Source organism: Podarcis pityusensis, assembly GCF_964106645.2.
Source record: "Podarcis pityusensis genome assembly, chromosome: 7".
In the NCBI taxonomy this organism is placed as follows: Eukaryota; Metazoa; Chordata; class Lepidosauria; order Squamata; family Lacertidae; genus Podarcis; species Podarcis pityusensis.
Genome location: NC_138031.1, coordinates 67,884,817 through 67,907,950, shown reverse-complemented (window position 1 = coordinate 67,907,950; position 23,134 = coordinate 67,884,817). Strand labels below are relative to the sequence as shown.

Below are 23,134 nucleotides of genomic sequence, written 5' to 3'. Positions count from 1 at the left end.
TCCCAGATTCTAAAACTGTCCAAACCTTGAGCATTTTATGGGACAAACAGAAATACTGCAACATGTTCATGGAAAAAATCTTTCAAGCAGAAAGACAAGAGTTCAAAAAACCAGATTAAGGAAAATTTCTATAACCACAATTTTTAGCTTTCCTTATACTTGCTTTTGGGGCCTTACATGCATTCATTAAACACAGCCTTAAATATTGAACGGGCTTTTGAAAGAACTATTCTTATGAATCTCAAAACCTCTGGAGGAGAATTGAGGCACAGTTATGCAGTATTTAAAATACATACCACCAGCATGAAAATGCAGTTTATCTGTTTATAAGCTTATAAATCCATGCAATTCTTTCCTCAATTATACTTTTATTCATCCTTTACATAAAAGCACAGTTCTAGCTAATGGTCTTATAAAATCCCCCATCACTGTAAAACTGTAGAGACATTGACTGAATAGGAGGAAGAAGGGGTGAGTGGGAATAAGAATTAGCAGGGTCTAGCTAACATGGGATTCCTTTATATACTCAGTCCCTGACATGGTACAGTCTTCCCATGTGATTGTACTACTTTGAATTGTCTATACCTGCTTTGGTTTGAAATAAACTCTGCATCAAACACATGAACCTCAGGAGAAGCTTTACCATGACAAAAAGGTTTCATGTGGAGGACACTTTTGATTGGGTTAGTGCAAGAGAAGACTGTACCACATTCAAACAAATCAATGACCTTACAGAGTTAAAAAAACAACCCAACAACAACCAAAGGCAAAGCCATCCATGAAAAGTGAGCAAATGGAATTCAATTCTAGCACTTTAACTATAGCCCCAAAGCACCAGAATCAATACAGGGCAATAGCAGAAAAGGGTAATCAAACCAAGGCACCTTTACATTGACCATGGCAACTGGGTTTAAAGTTGAGAGCACCCTAACTACAGTGGTACCTCGGGTTACAGACACTTCACGTTACGCGATTTCGGGTTGCGCACCGCACCGAACCTGGAAGTACCGGAACAGATTACTTCTGGGTTTCAGCGCTTGTGCATGCGCAGAAGCGCTAAATCGTGCTTTGAGCATAAGGGCCAAACTGCAAGCCACGCGTGCGCAGATGCGGTGCTGCTGTTTGCGAACGGTGCGGGTTGCGAGCATGCCTCCCTCACAGATCACGTTCGCAACCCGAGGTTCCACTGTATTAGCATTCACCAACATCTGGCTGATATATCTTTCTGTAGGCTGGACACCATAAAATCAGAAGTACAGTGGTACCTCGGGTTACAGACGCTTCAGGTTACAGACTCCACTAACCCAGAAATAGTACCTCGGGTTAAGAACTTTGCTTCAGGATGAGAACAGAAATCGCGCGGCGGCAGCGGGAGGCCCCATTAGCTAAAGTGGTGCTTCAGGTTAAGAATGGAGGTCCGTTCTTAACCTGAAACTGTTCTTAACCTGAAGCACCACTTTAGCTAATGGGGCCTCCCGCTGCCGCTGCACCACTGCTTCACGATTTCTGTTCTCATCCTGAAGCAAAGTTCTTAACCCGAGGTACTATTTCTGGGTTAGCGGAGTCTGTAACCTGAAGCATCTGTAACCTGAAGCGTCTGTAACCTGAGGTACCACTGTACTGTTTTTTTAGACAGTATATTTATGTGCTCAAGAATCCTTCATCTGACACCTCATGAGTATGTGGTTGCCCATGCGCATCATTTGTGGCAGGCTAACAATTTGAGGGTCAGTTTGTTTTTGCTTGCTTGTTTTATCGTTCCTGTCCTTTCTTTTTCTATCAGATCACAAAAACAATTCCTAGAAGAAAATCTCTGCACTTTTCTTCTTGGACACAGAAATGTAAGTTTACCACAATTATTTTTTTTAAAAGAATAATGTTTTTCTGCTGGAAGCGGGAACTGTGACCCAAAACTATTACTGTGAGTGGGTGGGATAACACTTGGAAAACCCGTAGATACATAAAGATAAATAGCATCTGTTTTGACATGTTGCTGCCTTGTTTGCACCACAGAGCAGTGGAGGAAAGTCATATGGATCTATCTCATGATCATGAAGTATGGGTAAAGGGTCATCAGCTGATTATTAAGGGCAAGGGGGAAGACAACAAGCACAGTTAAGTCTGGAACATATAATGGGTAGGATACAGACTTTGCTCCTGCCAGGAAGAATATCTCCTCTGAGAATGCTTCTGCCAGTGGAAGGGACACCCCTGCCCTCTCTGCAGCCCTGGCTTCACCAACCACACTGTTCCAGAGGATTAGGAGGCTATCCAGAACTGTATGGGGATGATGCTAGAGGCTGCAAGGGGGAAAGGAATCAGCAAAACTCAGCTGGATTGAAAACCTTCTGTAGATAGTAGGAGTCTTTTCATATGCCGGCAGTGAAGTCTATATCAAGCCCAAAGAAAGCAGCACTCTGAGTTATTCTATTAAAATCCCACAAGCAAATAATTACCAATAATTTTCTGGAAGAGGTGTGTGCCTCTCCCCCTCCCGGAGCTTTAGGGAATCCAAACTATCCATTCAAGAGACAACAAACAATGCAACTTTTGCAATGCAACTACATACACCACCAGCCAATCTGTTCAAAATACTATTACTGTATATTCTCTCTTGATTGTTTTTCAGTATCACTAGCCTTAATTCTCATTGGGTGAGGTGCATTATGTAGTCATGTTTTAAAGTCTTCTCTGCAGTGGCACCGTGTTTGTGAAATGCCCTCCCCTTGAAAGCCCAGCTGGTGCCAACATTATCATTTGCTTGCCCAGGCAGTTCAAATATTTTAGTTAGTAAGGAGGCAACCCTATGGCAAGATGGAATGAACATCTAAGGATACAGGGGATACAGCTGACTCCCAGCTAAGCCAGGGTTAAGTCCCTAACCCCAGCTCAGCCGAATATATGCCGGTGCAATTTGCTCAGTTAAGCTCAGCCTTATGCTGGCTGAGTCAAGGCCAGTGTAAGTCCTAAAAGGGGGGCATTCTGGGGGTGTGGTTGGGCAGGACTACAGAGGGAGAACTTGGGCTACATCCTAGGCTTGTTCAGCTCAGTCACACCACCTGGAAACCTGGTAGGATACTACAGTATTTTTAATGCCAGGCTTAGGTACAGCAGCAGCAGCAGCCCCCTGCTAAATGGGGTTTATGCTGGCTTAATTTATACCGTCTTGCTTTATTCCAGCTTCTTTTGCTCCCTTAGTGTTCTGTGGCAGCTGTTACAATTGTTTGATGAAGGGTTTAGGGTTTTTATTACTGTGCATTATACAATTTTTGTTTTATTTTATGCATTATATAGATGAAGGGAAGGCAATAAATTTTTCAAATAAATGACTAAATATTCTAATATAGTGTTACTGGTGGTTAGGAAGCTTGAGGTCCTTCTTCCTTTGCATATTATTCCATTTCCAATGTTAAGGTCAGTGACAGATTCCCATTTAAGCAAAACAACGATCCATTCAAATACCATGAGCAGCTTTCCTCACTTGTAAAAGTGATCAGGCGTCGAAAAGTTGGCAGTACCGGGTTTTGCTTTTCATTCCAGAAGCTCAGAAACGTTGTTGCCTTGGTTTCATTCAGTCTAATTCTCAGGCTGCCTTTTTTTTTTTTACCCATCAGACTGTTTAAGCCGCCAGATTGCAAACCGGCAAAACATAAAAAGTAGGAAGTAATCAGAGTCGCTGCTTTCCATCTTTGTTTCATTCCATGAGCAGAATTTTTTACCCACTCACAACACAGCTGCACCCAAAGTTGACAATTAAAAGAAAAAATGCAGAACACAACAGCTGGCGATGTTCCCTTCCACTTTTTCACTGTGTCACTATGGTATGGATTAATTTAAAGAAGTTAAAAGTTTAGTAGTGGCGTTTACATGCTAAAGGACAGTCCACTCCACCACCACTGTCCCATAGTTAATCCTTGGTCAGCCTGATGCCATCCAGTTGCTTTGGACGACAGCTCCCTTCGGCATGGGCTAGCCAGGTTCGATCCGAGTTGTAGCCCAAAACATCTGCACTACTTTGATTATTTAATTTCCACATTAAAAAACATTTCTAAGTGGCTGACAAGTGACTGAAGCTACAACAGAGTTAACTTAAAACAAAATATTACAAAAATACACAGTTACATTTACAAATGTTACGCTAATGCAAAGTTACTAAAATATATCCATCAGTATCGATTTATTTCCCTTCCTGACATACCCTCCATCTCAGCCTCTGGGTTCTTAAGTCTCTAACTCTGGACTTGCTTTTTGCAGGCAGACCCAAGCTGGATGGTGCTTCCTCGGGCTGCCAACAGGTGTGACCCATTCAGCTGCTCTCTCCAGTTCCAGGTACAGCAGGTTTGTGGCGTTTCCCAGGCGGTCCAAAGGATGGGGAAAGGTTCCCCCTCCACTCACAGCTCTTTCTTCACCATCTATCTTCCTCCTCTAGCTCCTATACCCAGTAGGTATAGGGTTGCAACCATAAGCACTTAATGATCCACTGGTTTCTTATATTCCCTAAGGCAGAGGTTTTCCATCAGTGTGCCCTGGCACCCTTGGGTGATTGGCTCACAGGTGACTGGTCAGAAGGAGGGCTCTCCATCTCTTTTTCTCTTCACATCAACTATCTTGCCTGCATATCAGCAAATCTTTCTCTCTTTGTCTGTCTGTCTCTTTTCTCCGGCCCCGCCTGAGTCCTGCTCCTCCTCCTCCTGCTCGCACTTACACACACGCCAAAAACTGCACCTGAAAAGGGGTGGTTGTGGGCCAGAATGGGGGCCAAAGTGAGGTGGGGCCAGTGCAGAACAAGGGAATCCCTGCTTAAATGCGTCCTGTAATGGAACCCCAGTGTATATGGCTCCCACACGGTCGAGGGCACCAGCGTGGACTCCAAAAGGTTGAAAACCACTGCCCTAAAGTAAGAACCGCATGTTAAACTATCAAACACATTTCCTAAATGCATGTATTTTGCTTAACAAAAAAGAGGAGGGAATCTCAAGGGGGAAATCAGTTAGAAGGATTTGCAGGGGAGATCAGCAAGCTTCCGATTACATTGCTGCTGCCCTGAGTCCTGGAAGAAAGACCTGCTCCCTGCTGCAAAGCCCATTTCCACCTGGCCTAGGGGTGAGGCTCAGATTCACTTTGAACAGCTAAAAGAGGCTCCTGAAAGGCCACTGAGACATTGTTGGTTAAAATGTTTTAAATGGTTCTAATTTTAGTTCCTCTATTTTGTTTTTGTCTGGTTGGTGTGGGTTAAATGTTTAGTTAGACTGGTTGTTGTTGTTGTTGTTTTCTATTGATCTATTGGTTTGTTGTTTGTATAGGCTATTTTGTTTTTTAATGTTTGATGTTTTGTTGTGTTTTTATATATGTTGTAAGCTGCCCAGAGTGGCTGGGGAAACCCAGCCAGATGGGTGGGATATAAATTAAAACAACATCATCAACTTATTATTATTATTATTATTATTATTCTACATTTCTAATTTCCTCACACCAAGCTCTTTCTGGTCTCAAAGCCTGGTTAGGGGGAAACAATTTTAAAAAACCAGCCCTGTGTGGAAGCCAATTCCTAGGGAGATTTAACATTACAAGGGGTAAGAATGTGTTTGCTTTGTAATACGTAATTCTGCCCTCAGGTGCAACTAGTTTTCCTTGCATCATAGACTATAACTACACACTGCAAACCTTTTTATTTAAAATTTAGTAATTGTCACACTGGGTATCCTGTTAGACTGGTTAACTGTTAGTTACTCTGTATAAACTTCTGAGTCATAACTCATCCATAGGGCTCAGAATGGATAACAAGAACAAGGCTTTAAATGTTGTACCACACTCATTGAGATACATTTGATGTAGAATCCAGAGTTCCTGTAGTTTGTAATTTGTTAAAAAAGAAAAAGGAAAGATGTTTGAATAATAGCAACTGCGTTTTGAGGGGTGGGGAAAAGTCAGAAAGTTTTCTCTTTCCTGACTTTGACGTAAAGGTTTTCAACATATTAAAGGCACCACACACAAACCGACAACTTGGCTATGTCACTCTCAGTAAAACCCCCAAAATTTTGGTTTCCAATTGCAATGTTTCTGCCATCAACATAAAGACAATTATGAGAAAGATTGTCAACAGAAAGTCATTTGGTACATATTACTGCATAAGGCAGGCAGCTTAAAAACTGTTCCCTGTGTCAGCTATGTGTTAGTCAAATGCGTTATTTCTCTATGACCACTTATCTATGACTTACACTGTATGTTATTGCCCTGTAATGTGACTAGCCTTAGAAGATGTTCTGAACCAGAGATGAAAAACTCTCCCCACCCCTTAAGATCTAATGGCAGTACAATTGTTTTCAAGGGAACAACTAGTTTAGGAAGGGTCTTTATGGCATGTGCATCTCCTCTGAGAGTAATTTCACCTCCCAAATTACACCCACAAAGGGGGAATGTGGCAGGGAGGGAGTAAGCTTTGATCAGAAACTGACAGTAAATAAATTTCTCATGTGAATAGCTTGGCTGAAATTGTTTCGGCCTTCACTGTTTGATTATTAACAATTCTGAGCAGGCAGATTTCTAAACATTTGTTTTTTAGAGTTGTCAGAGCGGCAGCCTGAAAACTTTTTTCCCCTTCAAAGCTGCCGACATGGCCACTGAGATGTTGGGTGGGAGGTGGGACTCGGCTGCCACTGCTAAGCAAGAAGCTATGGAAGAGGAAGGCCCTAAGTCCTCACTGGACAGCACTGAGAGGCTGGGATGAAGGAGAAATCTATCTCAAATGGATTCATATATAAAGGTCGGCACTTCCAACCTGATCAGGCTTTGACTGCATCAGACTGCCTCTTCCACTGAGCACCGGCTTATGTCTGAGGTGCTCATGCATTTTCCTTTTGTGGGGTGGGTGTGTGAAAATCCAGCTAATTCTACGCAAAATTGTATGCAAAAAAATACAAACTTTATACATACCTAAGAGCCAAGTCCCATACTTTCTGCAGCATAATTTTATTAGTATACATGTGTGTTAGTATTTTTATACAGGTTATATACACTGTTGTATGCACCTGTTTATATGCTAGTTATTTTAGGAAACCCTAAAGGGAATGCATGTATAATATGAAACATGCATGATGCTGGCATCCATCTGTCTCGAGAGACAATGGAGTGTGCCTCCGGGGGTGAAAATGAGTATAATTCTCTGCATCCTGAACCACTCATCCCTCATCCCAGAAGATCTCACCATAGGATTGTCCCCTTAGTGGAGAGTAGGAAAAATTCTATCATTGCTCTAGTCTAAAGCATTTCTATTGCTCCATTCGTGGACATCAGTTAAATATTATTATTTGTCTCACAGGTACACCTACATTACAAATGTAAACTATTGTCCATATGGGATTCCTAAGAGAAAAGCTAGTTTCTGGAGACTGCTGAAAATGTTTTTTATCCTTAGCCCATTGGGGGAGTTATAATAGTTAAAACAGATCTGAAACTGTTTTAAAATATATATTGTATACACAGCCAGTCTTTTACAGCTAGCTTAATGTATACAACTGCAGAAACCTGAATCAATCTCAAGAGTCACGACTTTGGTAGTCTATTCAGCTAGTACTGCATGCTTAAATGTTTTTAAGTAATACTGAAGCATTTGCCAATGGACTAGAGTAGATATGAGCTGAAACAAGTATTTCAAATAATTCATATCACCTAGCCTTGATCCAGAGATATGTGTACCATCTGCACACTACTTTCTGCATGCTGCCTTATAGGTCTAGTCTCTGAAACTTTTGGCATTTAAAAAACAACCCCTGAACTCTTCAGATTCAGTAAAATGAAGTTGTCTTGAACCATAGGTTGGATTCTGACTAACAGTGAAATCCTATACATGTCCATTCAGAAGTAAGTCTAGTTGGATGGCAATGACTCCCAAGCGAGGTTAGGATCACAGACAAATAATTAATTCAACTTGGAAAAGTTGTCAAACTGTGTACACTCTCAGGAACAGAGTTCTAAAAATCAAATTGTTAATGAAATCAAAGGACAAATCCCTAATCCATCAACAACATCATTCTGCATTTGCCAAGTATTCCTATATGCTATTCCTGTTGTGGAGAAGATTTACAACATCACGCACCTCCATCTATCATATTGTTATACACGGAATGAAAAACACTGTCCCAGAACTGCCCTCAGAAATATGTGTGCTGTGTTGCCAGTAAGCTCAACTCCCTTCTAATGGATACGGTATTTATTACTGTTTGGCCACAGACCTCCAGAACCAGCATTTGCTGCATGGAGATATGAAGTGAAGCATAAACTTTCTTTCCCCATTTGTCTGAGAAAAGGAAGATATGTAGAACAGTTCAGGTCCCAGCTTGCAGAAAACAAAAGGAGGAATTTGTCGCTCAGGTTCAGTTTTTGACTGGTAAATGCCTACAAATAATTAGCAGACACTTCATGCCCGGGTGGCTAGATGCTCTTTAACCAAGCTCCTCTGCCCACTTTTCCTCTTCTTAAATAATCTACCTGAAAACAAGTATTTGCTTTCAAGAGTCACTTGCCTTAAGCTGGAATCAGCTGTTTTGAAACAGCATGCACACCGTTGTTCCCACTGCAAACAAAACACTTTCTTCTTCAATAAGAAAGGTTCATTGTCTGGTCAAATACACCAGAATGAACCCACTATAAGCAATGTGTTTTCCAACCACTGAGATGAATTCAAGAAAAAACAACAACATTCATGCCTTTTGAAACAAGACCTCAGGCCTAAGTCTCCTCTGCTGTATGCCAGTGTTAGACCTATTACAGTCCTAATCATACCTGACAGTTATCTTTAAAACCTTATACAATTCACCTCTGAAAGAAAACCTGATAATAATAAACAATAATAATATCATTCTGTTATTTTTGTACTGCTTTCGTTGTTCCTATTACATTTAGTAGCTCACCTTGAGATAAGCAGAAGGTGATTAATAAATAATGATAAGAGGAAGATAACACTGCAAAAGGCACCTGTATTTTCTTGAATTGTTAAAACACTTTCAAATGCATTGCAGGACTGCCCAACTTCAGATACAGGGTTCAAATGAAGAGTGTATTAAAATATATATTCAAGTCTTTAAACTCAACAGTCCCACACACAATTTTGTGCAATTATCTAGCTACAATCTAAGATGGGGAAAAAGAAGAGGGGGAAACTGATGTTACGGCTGCTGTTTCTGAAGGGTTTCTGGTACTCTGTGACCACTGACATTTAGGAGACTGGAACTGTGTGCGTCAGTGACTAGAAAGCACAACAGAAAGTTGGAGAGCACATTAGGCAGTCAGTCAACTGGAACAAAAAGAGAACTACAGTTTAGTAACAGCGGAATAAAAGCATGTAAAAACAGGCCAGACATAAAAGTCAGCAGGATCGGCATATGACTCTAAAAGGCACTTTTCCATCAGAGAGCTTCTCCTCCCCCCCCCCACACACACACCCATAAGCACATCCGAGCACGGCCGTTGCTTATAAAAATGCATGTCTTTGTTAAAAGCCTAATTCCCTTTGATCAGAATGAGCCGGCTTTCCCCAACATGGTGCCCTCCAGATGTTTTTTGGACCACAAAATGTGGCAGCCAGAATTGACAGTTTACTCGCTGGAGCTGAAAAAATGGGATTGACTGCCACCAATCTTTAAAGCTCCACACTGGTAGAGAGTTTGCTACTGCGCCCGGTTCTATATAAAGCCCTACACAGCCAGGGGAGGGGAGCAAATGTTTGAATGGAGTACCTCTCCATTACCTGCTGACCCGTGCTGATCTGTGGGAGAGGATCTGCTTGCAGTTCCATTGACAGCTGTGGTTTACTGTCGGGCAGAGCAGGTCCCTTTTCTACTATGGCTGGACCTCCCCACCGGATGTGGAACTCCCTCCCATTGGAGATGTACCTATCCCCAACATTATCTAAGTTAAAACACATTACTGTTTTTTCCTTCAAGGTTTTGGAGATGGCCAATTTAAGAACTGGGCTTCCCCATCCCACTCCTAGGCTGCAGCTTATGGTATCTATTGGTTCCATGCCTTTTGTGTGATATTGCTGTGGTGTCAATAAATTGTTAATATCAATAAACTGTTCGTGTGCTGCTGCCCTGGGAACCTTTGGACTGAACTGCAAAGGTTATGAATAATATATAAATAATACAACTCGCATCAGCTGCAGCCACCATGGCCAATGATCAGGGATCATGGGAGTTGTGATCCGAGACATCTGAAACAGACTGGGCGGAAAGCCAAACCATGCAGAATGACCCACCTAGAAAGGTTACAAAGATAGGTGCACATTATTCTATTCTATTCTATTCTATTCTATTCTATTCTATTCTACTCTACTCTACTCTACTCTACTCTAGGAGCCAGTGTGGTGTAGTGGTTAAGAGCGGTAGTCTCATAATCTGGTGAACCGGGTTCGCTTCCCCGCTCCTCCACATGCAGCTGCTGGGTGACCTTGGGCTAGTCACACTTCTTTGAAGTCTCTCAGCCCCACTCACCTCACAGAGTGTTTGTTGTGGGGGAGGAAGGGAAAGGAGAATGTTAGCTGCTTTGAGACTCCTTCGGGTAGTGATAAAGTGGGATATCAAATCCAAACTCTATTCTTTCATTCATTTAATTTCTATACTGCCCTTCATCTGAGGATCACAGGGCGGTTTACAATATAAAAATACAAAAAAATGCACAACATAGTAACAGAAACAATAGCAATAATTTCTATATAGAGTTGCAGCACTGTGCAGAACAAAGCATTTCAACAGCTTTCCATTGAGTTTTGGAGGTGCTGAAAGGTCACCTCGAAAGAAATGGCACAATCATCAGGAAACAAAAGATGCAGGGCCAGTTGTGGATCCAGGCTGCAGGTGTCCAAAACTTCTAGTTGCTGTGTATCTACACTATAGTGGTACCTTGGTTGTCAAACTTAATCAATTCCAGGAGTCTGTTCGACTCCTGGAACCATTTGAAAATCAAGGCGCGGCTTCTGATGGGCTGCAGGAGCTTCCTGCACTCAATCGGAAGCCGCAGAAGTTGCATCGGTCATTCGGCTTCCGAGAAACCTTTGCAAACCGGAATACTCATTTCCGGGCTTGTGGCACTCAGGAGCCAAGCCGTTCGAGAACCAAGGTACCACTGTACTATCTTCAAGTGGTTTATTAGTCACACTTTCTTCCCAGGAAACCTTGGAAGCAGTGATGTGGGATTTCTGGAAAACTTCTGAATTGGATTTTTTTACCCACCGTACATAAATGTATAGGAAATCTTCCGGTGTTCTGGAGAATAATCCAATTTAGCAAGTGGAAGCTGCCAGACTTTTCTTAAACCATACATTGTTCCTAACAAAACATACAAAACTGAAAATTTTCTATGGAAAAGCCCCACATCGCTGTTAGGAAACTGCAGTTCGAAAGGATCTTTAACATTCTTCACCAACCTACAATTCCCAGGACTATTTTTGGGGAGGAAACCTTACCTAAATTCCTGTAGATATATCTCCTCAACATGCCAAAATTCTATTCCAAAGACAGAATAGATGGTGGCTCTGGACACAGTATAAATGTTGGCTTTGTTGCCTAACTTATTCCACCAAGTTGTTGCTTGGTAAAAGAACTTTGCATTTACCAAAGTGCTACAGAAAGCAAACAAGTGGTGACTCCACCAAAATCTGTAGAGGGCTTCTATTCAGTGTTCCAGCCAATCCATTCCATCTCCTGTTCCAGGTTTTACCTAGACACACCCCAACAGTTGGCCAACAGTTGTCTTTGGGCTTCTTCCCATCTGAATTGTTTGGGAGTTTTTAAGTTTGCAAGCCTTAGGGCTTCCTGCAAACCAGCTGGCACTGTCCTTTTGTGCATGGATGATACAATTTAAGGAGCAGTGCTAAAGAACTGAGATGACTATCAGTAGATAAAAAAGATACCCCAATGAGATCTGAAACCAGTACAAATAACCAACACTGTCTTGTGGGTTTTCCATAGGAATTGTCACTGTGTGAAAAGTGTTTGACTCGACATGCCTTTTGTCTGATTTGGCAGGGCTGTTTGCTCACTAGTAGGTGTGTTTTTAGGACTTCAACCTAAGTAAAGTATTAGGTACTGAGCATGCAGGTATCTTCTAGCTAATACCTTCCAGCTAAGAAATGTTCTGAAGGCTATGCCATGCATGCAGGCAAAAACAAGGAGTCCCGTCCCCCCATGTAACAGGCTACTAATACAAATGTAGACTTGTCACTTAACTGCATAAATATGCTTAAATGTATTTCTCTGTTGGTTTTAAGGTTACTTCCCCGCCCCCCTTTGGAACACCTCAAACCCTTAAGAAGAGCCACATGCTGGGCTCTGAAGAGCAACACTCTGAGAGTTGCCGACATGCAGTATACTCAAGCATCTCCACACTTCAGTTGCAGAGGAAAGTGCCTTCCAAGAAAAATACAAGTTTGCCCAAAGGTAATCACCTTTCAGATCAAGTCAGATTCCTAATTCATGAACAGCTTGTCTGCTTTCATCACTTCAAAAGAAAGTCATTCTTTATTATAAGTATATTTGGGGGTAGGGGGAGGTGGCAGACACTGGAAATTAAAACGAAACTGTCCGGTTGGGAAACGTACATTTACTGAATACAGGGAAAGCTACATATTAGTGCCTTGCAGTCCATATTAAGTTTCTACTGTGATTTATGTCTTGTTTGCAAGAGCAATACTGCGGTATTATAACTGGCATGCAAATCATTTGTGTTCTCGTGTGCCACCCAGAAAGTGAGTCACATGTTTCTCTTTCCTCTGGTGAATAATAACCAGTTTGGGGTGGAAGGAAGAATAAAAAGAAGAACTGCTCTCTAGGAGAAAAACACTTCCAAAATTTAGAGTTGAGGCATACTAAGTATAGCAGTTCTGGATACGTTTAATTTAAAGGATGTTCTTTGTTCCAGAATACATCAAGCTTCCTTGAATAAAGGGAGTTTATTTTGAAAGAAGGCATTTATTTCAAAACTAGGGCACAGTCCAACATGCATATATGTGTATCACTTGATTACTGTGCATCTGATGGCTGGCAGCTAAATGTGCGAACCAAAGAGAATTGTGTTTGAGGTGATGTGAGGAGACAGGGAAGTTGCCTCTGTGGTGGCCTCTTCACACATAAGAGTCACCACTTGATGTGGCAGAGCACATACATGCATCCTGATCCTAAATATGCGCACCAGCTTGTCTTCCTGCAAATACATGGAACATCTCTAAAGAATGTGCATGCCATTAAGAGCTGTGAAGTTGCACTGAAGGCAATGTCCATCTGTTTGCCCTAAGTTCTGCTAAGAGGTACAAAATAGGGTATTAGGTTGCTGGCACTGAAACAATCTATTGAGGTAAAAACTAAGGTGGCGCATCCATTAGCAACAAGAGGTTGAGAGAAGATGTCGTGCAGGTCCACAAAAAAACAAAAAAAAAAACAGCAGAGATTTAAAAATGGATTTTCCTTCCTTTCCAAATACTTTTGTGTGAAGGCAGCCTTGTGAGTAACATGGAAGCTTACTACTCTCTACACAGTTGGTTGAATAAAATAGGTCAATGTTAGGTTCTACTCTGTTTTAAAATGATTTATATTTCTTTTTTTATAATAATAGGAGACATTTGCAGAGCATATATCTTTGTCTCTCTCAACAACAGAAAATGGAGGTATATACTATTAACATGGCTTGACTTTTTATGAAGCGTAAGTTCATAAACAAAGTAAGCCCACCCTTTGGTCTCAGTCTCATACACAAAAGTTACCCTTCCTTTACCTCTGTGTTTCTAGTTTTACTTTGTCTACAACTCCATTCTTTCTACCATGAGGACACCTCACTAGTGTCTGCAGCCCAACCCACCAGTTGGGAATCACTGGTTTAATCTAATGATGCAAAAAGATGAGACATACTGGTTAACTGATCCATAAAACAATTATGTGCACAGAGATGCTTGTTCGAGACGGAAAAGGATTAGGGTACATTGTTAAAGACAGGTGAAAAGGCAGCATCTGATCTTCATATGGCAGAGTTCACCCTTCCAGAACACTTCCACTTTCTCTGCTATCACTAATTTCTATATGCAGATTTCAATTTCTTTAAGAACCACACTCAATCACAACAAAAGTCCTACACTTTCCAAGAACTGGTCGTGAAAAGAAACCTATTTGCAGATTTCCTAAAAGGTGTTCATTTCTTCTTTCCCCTTCAAAGAGCTATAGAGAATATTTTTTTAGAAGAAAATAAAGAAAAAACTTATTTCGTTATATCAGCTGCTATAAATATATATGTAAATATATCTGCTTTACTTCTTGTAAAAACTTTACCCATCAATACAAGTGTCACCTGCTTAACCTGATTGTGCGCCACATGCAAAGACGTCCATGTAGAATTTCATTTTTCTCCCAAATAGAAAGATAAACAGAAACAATGGAAGTGTTGTGAGGGGTACCTGCAAGGGTTGTGGCGCGCATGCAAACACATACACACACACACACTTGTGCAAGCCATGGTCTAAAATAAACAAGGTGCAGATAATGAGGGTTCCACTGTGCTATGTAGTCATAATACAGTGTCAGTAGCATTTTTCCTCTTCAAGCACAACCAAGAAATAGGCCACACATGACGTGAATTAGCTTCCCCCTCATCATTAGTTTTCCTCTCTCATGCTTAAACTGTGACCTCATTTTACCAGCAAATTTCACACAACCTATGAATGACATCAGCGATTAAACCTTGATTGAAACAAGATGGGGAGTTCTCACTGTAACCTGAGAGAGAAAAGTGCAACACAGTCACCGACAGGCTAGAGAGATTTATGGGAACTTTATCACTGCTGAAACACCTCAGTTTTTAAACATCTACTTTCAACACGGCAACTGACTTTTAAAGTCTGGCGCACTGGAGATAGGAATGATACAGTGTAGGTCCTCTACTATTGAACACCTGGCAGGTCTATGGTAAGCGGTTATCACATTTTGTACCAGGACGAGCAAATTGCCAGAAACAATTAAGTACTGGAGTCCATGAATTCTACTGGCGCTTGGAAAACAGCTAGCCAGGCAAGCTAGCTTTGACCCCCATTGCAAGCACATAGGTAAGGTGTAATATTGAAATAGTGGAAACGAACGCATTTGAAAATGGAAACACAGAGAAAAACATACCCAGCCTCCATTGTCTTGGATCCAGTTGTCCAGGTGCCTGTTCAGGTAGTCAGTCATCCACACGGTGATATTGTCCACAAGGGGCGACATCTCCCGGCTGACGCTCTCCACGCACATCATGCCACCAAACTCAAAGAACGCCACAATCCTCCCCCAGTTCACCCCGTCTCGGAAGAGCTCTTCGACAACTGCCGCAAAGCGAGCTCTGGCAGTGACCGGGGTCAAGTGCAGCTGTCCAGACATCTGAGCAAAGTCCCTCCTGTAACGCCGCGAAAACTCATCCCCGGCTTGACGTAAAGTCGCGTGGACAACCTGTGGCACAGGGTGCGGTCCATCAGCCGGGGCGACGTTACTTACAGGCAGCTCGGAAGGATGAGATGCCAGCCTAGCAAGGTTAGGGAAGGTCTCTGCAGCAGCAGGATCTGGAGGAGGAGGAGGAGAAGGAAGGTCTTCTCTGTCTTCACTGGCAACCCAGTCATATCCTTTCTGCGACAGCTTGTAATGGATGTACGTCTGCACTATCTCTCTTGTGTCGTAACCTCTTATCCCAGTCTGAGCCATCATTTATAGCAAGGAGTAGGGGAAAGGAGGGGGAAAATATATGCAGAAGCGGATGGAGTGTCCCCCCTCCTGCCCCCCCAAAAATAAAGCAGCCAGTAATTGTAAATGCCAGTGTTTATATATAATCCAGTTGTTTTATTCTATGCAGTTCCATTGGTTGAGGTATGGGGGAGTCCTCAGGGTCTCAAAGGTATTTCCGCCTTCCCAGTGTTTCCCTCCTCAGTTTGCGATGCACGGTGGAAACCGGATTTAAAATGCAGCCAGTACTGTATTCCACATGTAATATTTATTATGAAGCGTATTTGCAGAGACGTTCCGTCCTCTGTGTTGAAATGCATCTGAAATAAGAAAATCAGATGCTTATTCAAAGTCAGGTGCATTTCCACACACACACAGCCCTCCTACATGCTGCTATAGACTAGGACATGAATGAAGGAGACTGCTGGGCACGCATTCCAAACAAAAAAAAAACAAAAAACCCTGACATCCAATATGTGATTTACTAAGCAGAGCCACCTCTAATGCAAATTCATGCAAAGCACATTCAACTAAAGACCCTCAACCAGTGTTTAAAGGGAAACAACCACCACCACCATGAAATGAAATAAAGTTACCCAAAGCAAATTGCCTGTGGAAAAAAACAAAACAAAAAACACTTACTTGAAATAAATCTACTTTTCTGTCAAGTTTCCTTGCAGGGAAAATAAATAAATAAATCCAAACAGTCGCAGGTCCTCTACAAAAATGAAACGCAGTAGTTTCTTTGATGATACCCCCCAAAAAGTGGGGTGGGGGGGAGAAAAAGAATAAGGGAAGAGTGTGGAATATCTTCAGATACCGTTGAGTTGCTATGATTTCCAGAAAGACTCACAAGGCTCCCGTTTGAATGACATTTCCAAAGCTATGCCCCAAGTCTCAGCAATCCCTGCCGCTGAACTTCAGGAAAAGCCCCAGGACGAAAACGAGGAAATTTCTGCAAAGCATCATAAAAAAAAAACCTCATGTTTAAATCCCTGCTGTTTAGATTTCTTTTTTTAAAAAATGTTTCATTCAGACACGGATCTCCCTCCACTTAGATGCCACACGCGCGCGCGCGCAAATCTGGAATGAACCACCTTTTCTACTGCTAAACTCCGGATGGGGAGAGGAAAATACAGTACCCCCCACCATTAAAAAAAACAGCACAGGTTTTTTTGTGTTGCGCGCGTGTGTGTAATATATAGGGAGAGGAGGAAGAGATCCCAGGAGGCAAAGGGGCGTGCCTCAGAGGTATTAATTGGTCCTGGCCGCCACCCCCCACCCCACCCCCCACTGCCCTTGCTACCCCGGGCCGCCGCGCAATGCTTCCCAGTCACGAGGCGCCTCCTCCTTCTCCAGCCCGGGCTGCAGATTGGATGCGCTGGCTGAGCTGCGTTCGGCTCGGCGCTCCGGCGGCTGTTGGGGAGGTCTCGGGGGCAGGGGAAGCGCACTCGATGCAGAAGCCCAAGGGGGCGGAGAGTCGAGGCGAGCCGCTCTCACGCTCCGGGGCTCAGCAAATGGGGCGGCTTCCCTCTGGCCCCACCTCGCCGTTCATTCAAGAAAAGGGGGGGAAGAGAGAGAGAGAGAGAGAGAAGAAACAAACAAACAAACCCATTTTTTCTCCTTGTGTTTGCACTCGCTCGCCTCCTCCGACTCGCGTCTTGCTTTTGCACCCGCAATTTCGGGGGGTCTCAGGGTGGGTGGTCCACGGTGGGGGGGAAAGGCGGCAAACCTGCTTTTCCCCGCGCGCACTCTCTGGATGTTTTCTTTTCTTTCTTTCCTCCTTCCCCTCCATTCATTTTTCTTCTTTTGTTTTCATGGGCTTCTTTTAAAATTTTAGGTTATTCAGCGGCTCGTCCCGTGCTCTTAAGGCGCCCTTAAGAGCCATTTTGTGAGAGAAAAGGGGCTTCTAAGCACTTTTCCCCCCTACTGAAGGGGGGGGGAGCGCCTTGCAATAAAACTCGTTTACAGATGGGGAAACTGAGGCAGCAAAAGGATAGGGAGCCACCCAGAAAGCCCATGCATGAGGTGGAACTGAACAAAAATAATATAAAATTCAGCGTTGTGGAAACCGCTGACCCACGGACAGCGGGGAAACAGGATAGCGTACCGTTTTCCTCCCCTTATTTTTTTTTTTTAGGGGGGGAGAGAGGGGGAAGGACGTGAAACTGGATTTCTCCCTTCTGCCTTGGTTTAGGGGAATTTGTGCATAAAAAAGAGGGACGGTTTTTCCAGTCCACCCACGAGAAAATGCTGCTTTTTGCAAGTTCGAGGCAGGAGCAGGGCCGATTTTAAAAGCAACCGCGTCACCTACAGTTTCATCCTGCAAGATCTCATGCCACGGGGGGCGAGCAGGCAACTTGCCCGGGGGTTTTCGCCCGTTTCCCGCCAAGAGCCTTCGGGCACCCCCCCCCCAGCCGGCTCCCCATGTAGAATTGAGAACTGGGGTTTTTTTAAAATAAAAAATAAAAACTTCCCTCTTAGGGGTCACAATTGAAGGGACCACCAGGCCATTCCTTGCCCGGGTGATGCGTGTCTGAGAGAGCGTGTCTGAGGGAGGCTTAGAAGTCGTGGCGTGTGTGGGTATTTAAAATAAAAAAAGAACTTCTGGCGGCAAACTCCCATCGATATCCCCCCACCCCCGACTTGCAACTTGGGCGGCTCCACGCGAGCTTGTGGAGCAATTTCCGCGCTCTGCATCCTGACGATGATTTATTCCCGCCTTCTCTCGAAGGCGCCACTCGAGGGCTCTTGGCGCGCTGGTGAAGGGAAGGGAAGCGGCTCAAAAGTCCCGTCCCCTTCCTCATCCGGCGTCAGGGGCAGGTTGCGAGTCGGCTGTGTGGCCTCGTTTACCCGCTTTCTGCCTTTTAAGAGTTTATTTTGGCTCCTTTTTTGCCTGGTCTGTGCGCATCATGCCTTCATTTATTTTTTTTACAACATGCAAAACGCCCGTTCTCAAAACACCTCAGTTCTCAGGACTTAACACCCTCCAACATTTCTCCAATGACAATAGGGACACCGTATTTTTCTTTTTCTTCTTTTATTATTATTATTAGTTTTTTTGAGTAGGAAAGTTAAAACTAAATAATTATTATTATTATTTTCTGGTGGGTCTGGAACAGATTTCTGAGCCAGAAATCCACCTATATCTTTAATCAATAAAGTTGTGGCCATTTCTAATCCAGATCATTGTCTGCTTGAGTTTACTAATCACATTTTACATTTAGCCACTGCTTGGGGGTGGAGGTTATATGCAGCAGTGCAGCTGGGCTCACAAGAAATAAAACAAACTTCATGGTGAGTTCCCCTATTTCCCCCCAGAAAAAGCACCAACTACTACAACTTATTGTTGTTGTTATTATAATTATCATTATTATTATTTTCCATCTGACTGGGTTGCCCCAGTCACTCTGGGCAGCTTCCAACATATATAAAAACATAATTAAACATTTAAAAACTTCCCTATACAGGGCTGCCTTCAGACTGGTCTGGGGTCACATAACTCCATACCCGGCCTAAAACATCTCTGGATACCATATTGTCTTACATTGAACATAACCAAAAGACTTTATAATCTGATCAACAACAAAGAGAGACATTGAACGTTCTTTTGTAATTTGTGAAAATCTTTAATCAAAATTATTTAATTTAAAATAGGGACAACCTACCATAACCTCCAACAAACCTTTGATGAAAAGAGGGACACCTTAAGGAAAAGCGAGACATTCCAGGATCAAATCAGAAACCGGGACGATGTAAATCCAGGACTGTCCCTGGAAAATAGGGGCACTTGGAGGGTCTGAGGACTTCACCACCATTACATATTGCTGGCTCCCCAATTCCTCGGGTCTATTCTGCTTCAGGATGCCTCATTTGTCTTGCTCTATTTTTGATAGAAGCATCATTTATATTCAATGGAAGTTGCCTTTTGAGGGCTTTTGACCTAGAAGGCAAGCTGAAAGACCTTACCAAAAGTAACTCATGGGCTCAGCTGCATTGCTAAGCCCCAAGCTAAGCAATAAGGCAGTTATCTCCAACCTGGTGCTCTCCAGATATTGCTGGACTCCCAATTCCCATCAGCCCAAGGCAGCATAGCTGTAGTCCAGCTATATCCAGCGGGCACCAGGGTACAGTGGTACCTCGGGTTACATACGCTTCAGGTTACAGACTCTGCTAACCCAGAAATATTGCTTCAGGTTAAGAACTTTGCTTCAAGATGACAACAGAAATCGTGCTCCGGTGGCGCAGCAGCAGCAGGAGGCCCCATTAGCTAAAGTGGTGCTTCAGGTTAAGAACAGTTTCAGGTAAAGTACAGACCTCCGGAACGAATTAAGTACTTAACCCAAGGTACCACTATATGGAGGATGCTAGGGGCATGGGGCTGTTCCTGTGTGAACTGTGGAACTGTCCCCTACCTGGCATGTAACTTCACCCTAGATGAACCGTAAGCCTGATTCCAAACTTTCATTTTGAAAAAATAAAACAAAATTCCTAACGTTTGTAGAACTTGACAAGCATACTGTATATCTATCTGTACAGGGTCAACAGATTTTTGACCTTTGTTTTCCTGCACTTCCAATGTTTATTTTTCAAAGGTAATATTGTTGTGATTGCATTTTTTCATTGTAAGCTTTTAAATAGCTGTAACCTGCCTTGTGACCTTAGGCTGAGGGGCAGGTAATAAATTAAATTAAAATAATGCTGCTGGTAACCGAACAAATAGAATGCCTTATCTTGAAACAGCATATGGTAAATTCTAGTTTCTCTATTACACAAAACTCAAAAATATTATTATTTTTTGCCTATTATGAGGTTTCACGTAATTCAAAAGTTTGCTTTTACTGGTAGGTATGAGTCTAATAAAAATAAGATATGAGTGAAATAAAATATGCAGCTTTGTTAAGGATGCTGGGAATCATAACTCTGTGGGGGGGGGAGCTGCAGTTCTCATGACTCTTTAAGGGAAGTCATGTGTTTTAAATGTGTGTGCTTTAAATGTATGTTGTGAATCTGTAATATCAAAAGCTTGCTGCATTAAGCAAACTGTTGAGCCATTTGTAATCAAATGTTGGAGTTTTGTTCCAGTAATATGCTTAGAAGTATTGGGAAAGTAACTAACCCTGTCTGACAGAATTGTTAAAATCAATTCATTCAAGAACTGTCAGAAAGAGGGCATTCCAAAATCCCTGTCATTAATACAGTTATCCTAGAGAGATGACATCGAAAGAGTTTGTAAAAAAAAATAGATTGGATTCCAAAGCACCGTTGGAACATGAGATAGCTTGTACCCATGAATATGAGTGCATTATCTCTACCTACTCTAAAACAAATGTTCCTGAGGTAGCTTACAAAGATCAGAAGTTTTACCTCTCAGGCTTACATGTTAAAAGACACAATAAAAAAATTAATGGGCAGGGATACGGCTGATAATATAAAAATATGTTGATCAAGGCAAAAGCTAGGATGGAGAAGGGAGCAACAGGAATAATACTTGCATCCAGAAAGAAAATGTAGATACTTTATTTCAGAAACTTGTCTTCAAATCAGTTTTTCCAGTAGTGCAAATATTAAAGGAGCAATATCAAGCACAGGAATAAGCAGACATAAAGCAAGCCAGTGTAAGCTAAGCTGTTGTAAAGTTACACTGCTGCTCTGCCAAAGCCTGGATCGCAGAAAATAAGCCTTTAAAATGCTGTTCCGTGTTGGGACATATAACAGAGCTGAATGGGTTTAGGATTCAGCCTAAGGCCCCCGTCTGGTCACACCACACCCAGAATGCCCCTTTTGGGGGCTTAAACCATCCTTAGCGCAACCAGATTCAGCCCAGCCAGCTGCACTAGGCTGAGCAAGTTGCAATGGTGTATTGGGGCTGAGTCAGGGTTGGGAACTTAGAATCATAGAATTGTAGAATTGGAAGGGGCCACGATAATCATCTAGTCCAACTCCCTGCAAGGGAAGAATCTTTCGCCCAATGAACTGGGTAGCAACAGACACACACTTATAAAACTACAATTGGTAGCACCTTCTTAATGTGGTATTTTCCCTCTTTTTTCTCACACAGAATAAAAAATATATATTTCTAAGAGGTTGCCTACTATGACACATTTGCATCTGAAAGCATTCATATGAATTTATGCATCTTGGCTGATTTAAACTAAGATTTCTTGATGAGTCTAGACAAGGTTCATTTCAGTGTTGGTCAGGAAGCTGAAATAAATTAAACTGAGTGGCCATTCTCACATTTTTTAACTTGCTGGTGACCAATGAACATACTGATCACTATGCCAGAAAAAGTAATATGAAACCCCTACAAAACCGAGGGAGGAAATCTGTCACTTATGCCATTTCTGCACTTATCTGTTTATGGTGCTCTCATCAATGAGGTTAATGCAATGGGGCAGGGAATGCTAAACGTTCCAAGTTGTGGGGGCCAAATAAGTATGGGCAAATCTGTCTATTTCAGTTTCTCTTTTTTCTCCGATATTCAGTTCAGTTCTCCATTTGCCCATCAGTTGCAATTCTGTTCAAGTCCTAATGAAAATTCACCAGCAAAATTATCCTAATATACATGTGTTTGCATGCACATTTGCCTAATATTCACATTTTTATAAAGCAAATATCTCTTCATATAATACGTTTTCAACTATGTGCATTCTTATGCACATGTTACCTTTCTATACACATTTTTTTGTACACCTTACTTGACTGGTGAAGTGCACTGCAAAATTTGAAAAAGTGCAAATTCCAAAGGCTGGTTGCATTTTGATTCATTTACCATTTTGAAAAGTATGAATTAGGTTGGAGGAACTGTAAATGCAAACTGCGTCAAATTTCTAACCCATCCTACAGCCAAGCCATGTACCTGACCTCCACACCCTTAAATTAGCCAGCTTGCCTCCAGCCTTAGTCGAGGAAGCTGCCGTATCACCAGTGTTGAAGAAAGATTCAACTGCCAGACCAATCACACCAAACAAATTATTAAAGCAGAAATTGACCCTCATTTTCCTGAGCCCTGACCAGACACTGAAATTAGAATCAGGACGAAGATTCATTGCCAAACTGTTTTTAAGATTTGGGGAATTCATTGATAACCTATGCAATCTCCAAACCATTTTTAGAAGTGTGTGCCAAGAAGTTAGAAATGTGCTTCATAAAGTTGGGTGTGGGCAGTGTGACATGTTTTAATTCTACAGGGGGGGGGGTGTGTGTAAAAGTAAGAGAGAAAGAGATAAGGTGAATAGGCAATTAACAATGCAATCCTATGCATTCCCATTCAGCAGTATGTCCCACTGAGTTCAGTGCAGCTTAGGTAAAGGGACCCCTGACCATTAGGTCCAGTCGTGGCTGACTGGGGTTGCGGCGCTCATCTCGCTTTATTGGCCGAGGGAGCCGGCGTATAGCTTCCG

At 42.5% G+C, this 23,134-nt stretch overlaps 1 protein-coding gene across 3 annotated transcripts in view; it reads right to left on the bottom strand.

Moving 5' to 3' along the window:
- The window catches only part of BCL2 (BCL2 apoptosis regulator), a 108,995-nt gene extending 91,290 nt beyond the window's left edge, over window positions 1–17,705 (bottom strand). The window contains exons 1-3 of one of the 3 annotated variants that reach the window (XM_081015026.1): window positions 17,340–17,705; window positions 16,371–16,683; window positions 15,150–16,048 (exon numbers count right to left, since the gene is read on the bottom strand). In XM_081015026.1, the coding sequence (XP_080871152.1) occupies window positions 15,150–15,713 (564 nt within the window). In that variant the 5' untranslated portion in view covers window positions 15,714–16,048; window positions 16,371–16,683; window positions 17,340–17,705. Of the gene's footprint in view, window positions 1–14,674; window positions 14,757–15,149; window positions 16,049–16,370; window positions 17,014–17,339 lie in introns of those variants that run through there. The other 2 variants (XM_081015027.1, XM_081015028.1) reach the window with 2 other exon arrangements.
- Window positions 17,706–23,134: the final 5,429 nt, after the last annotated feature.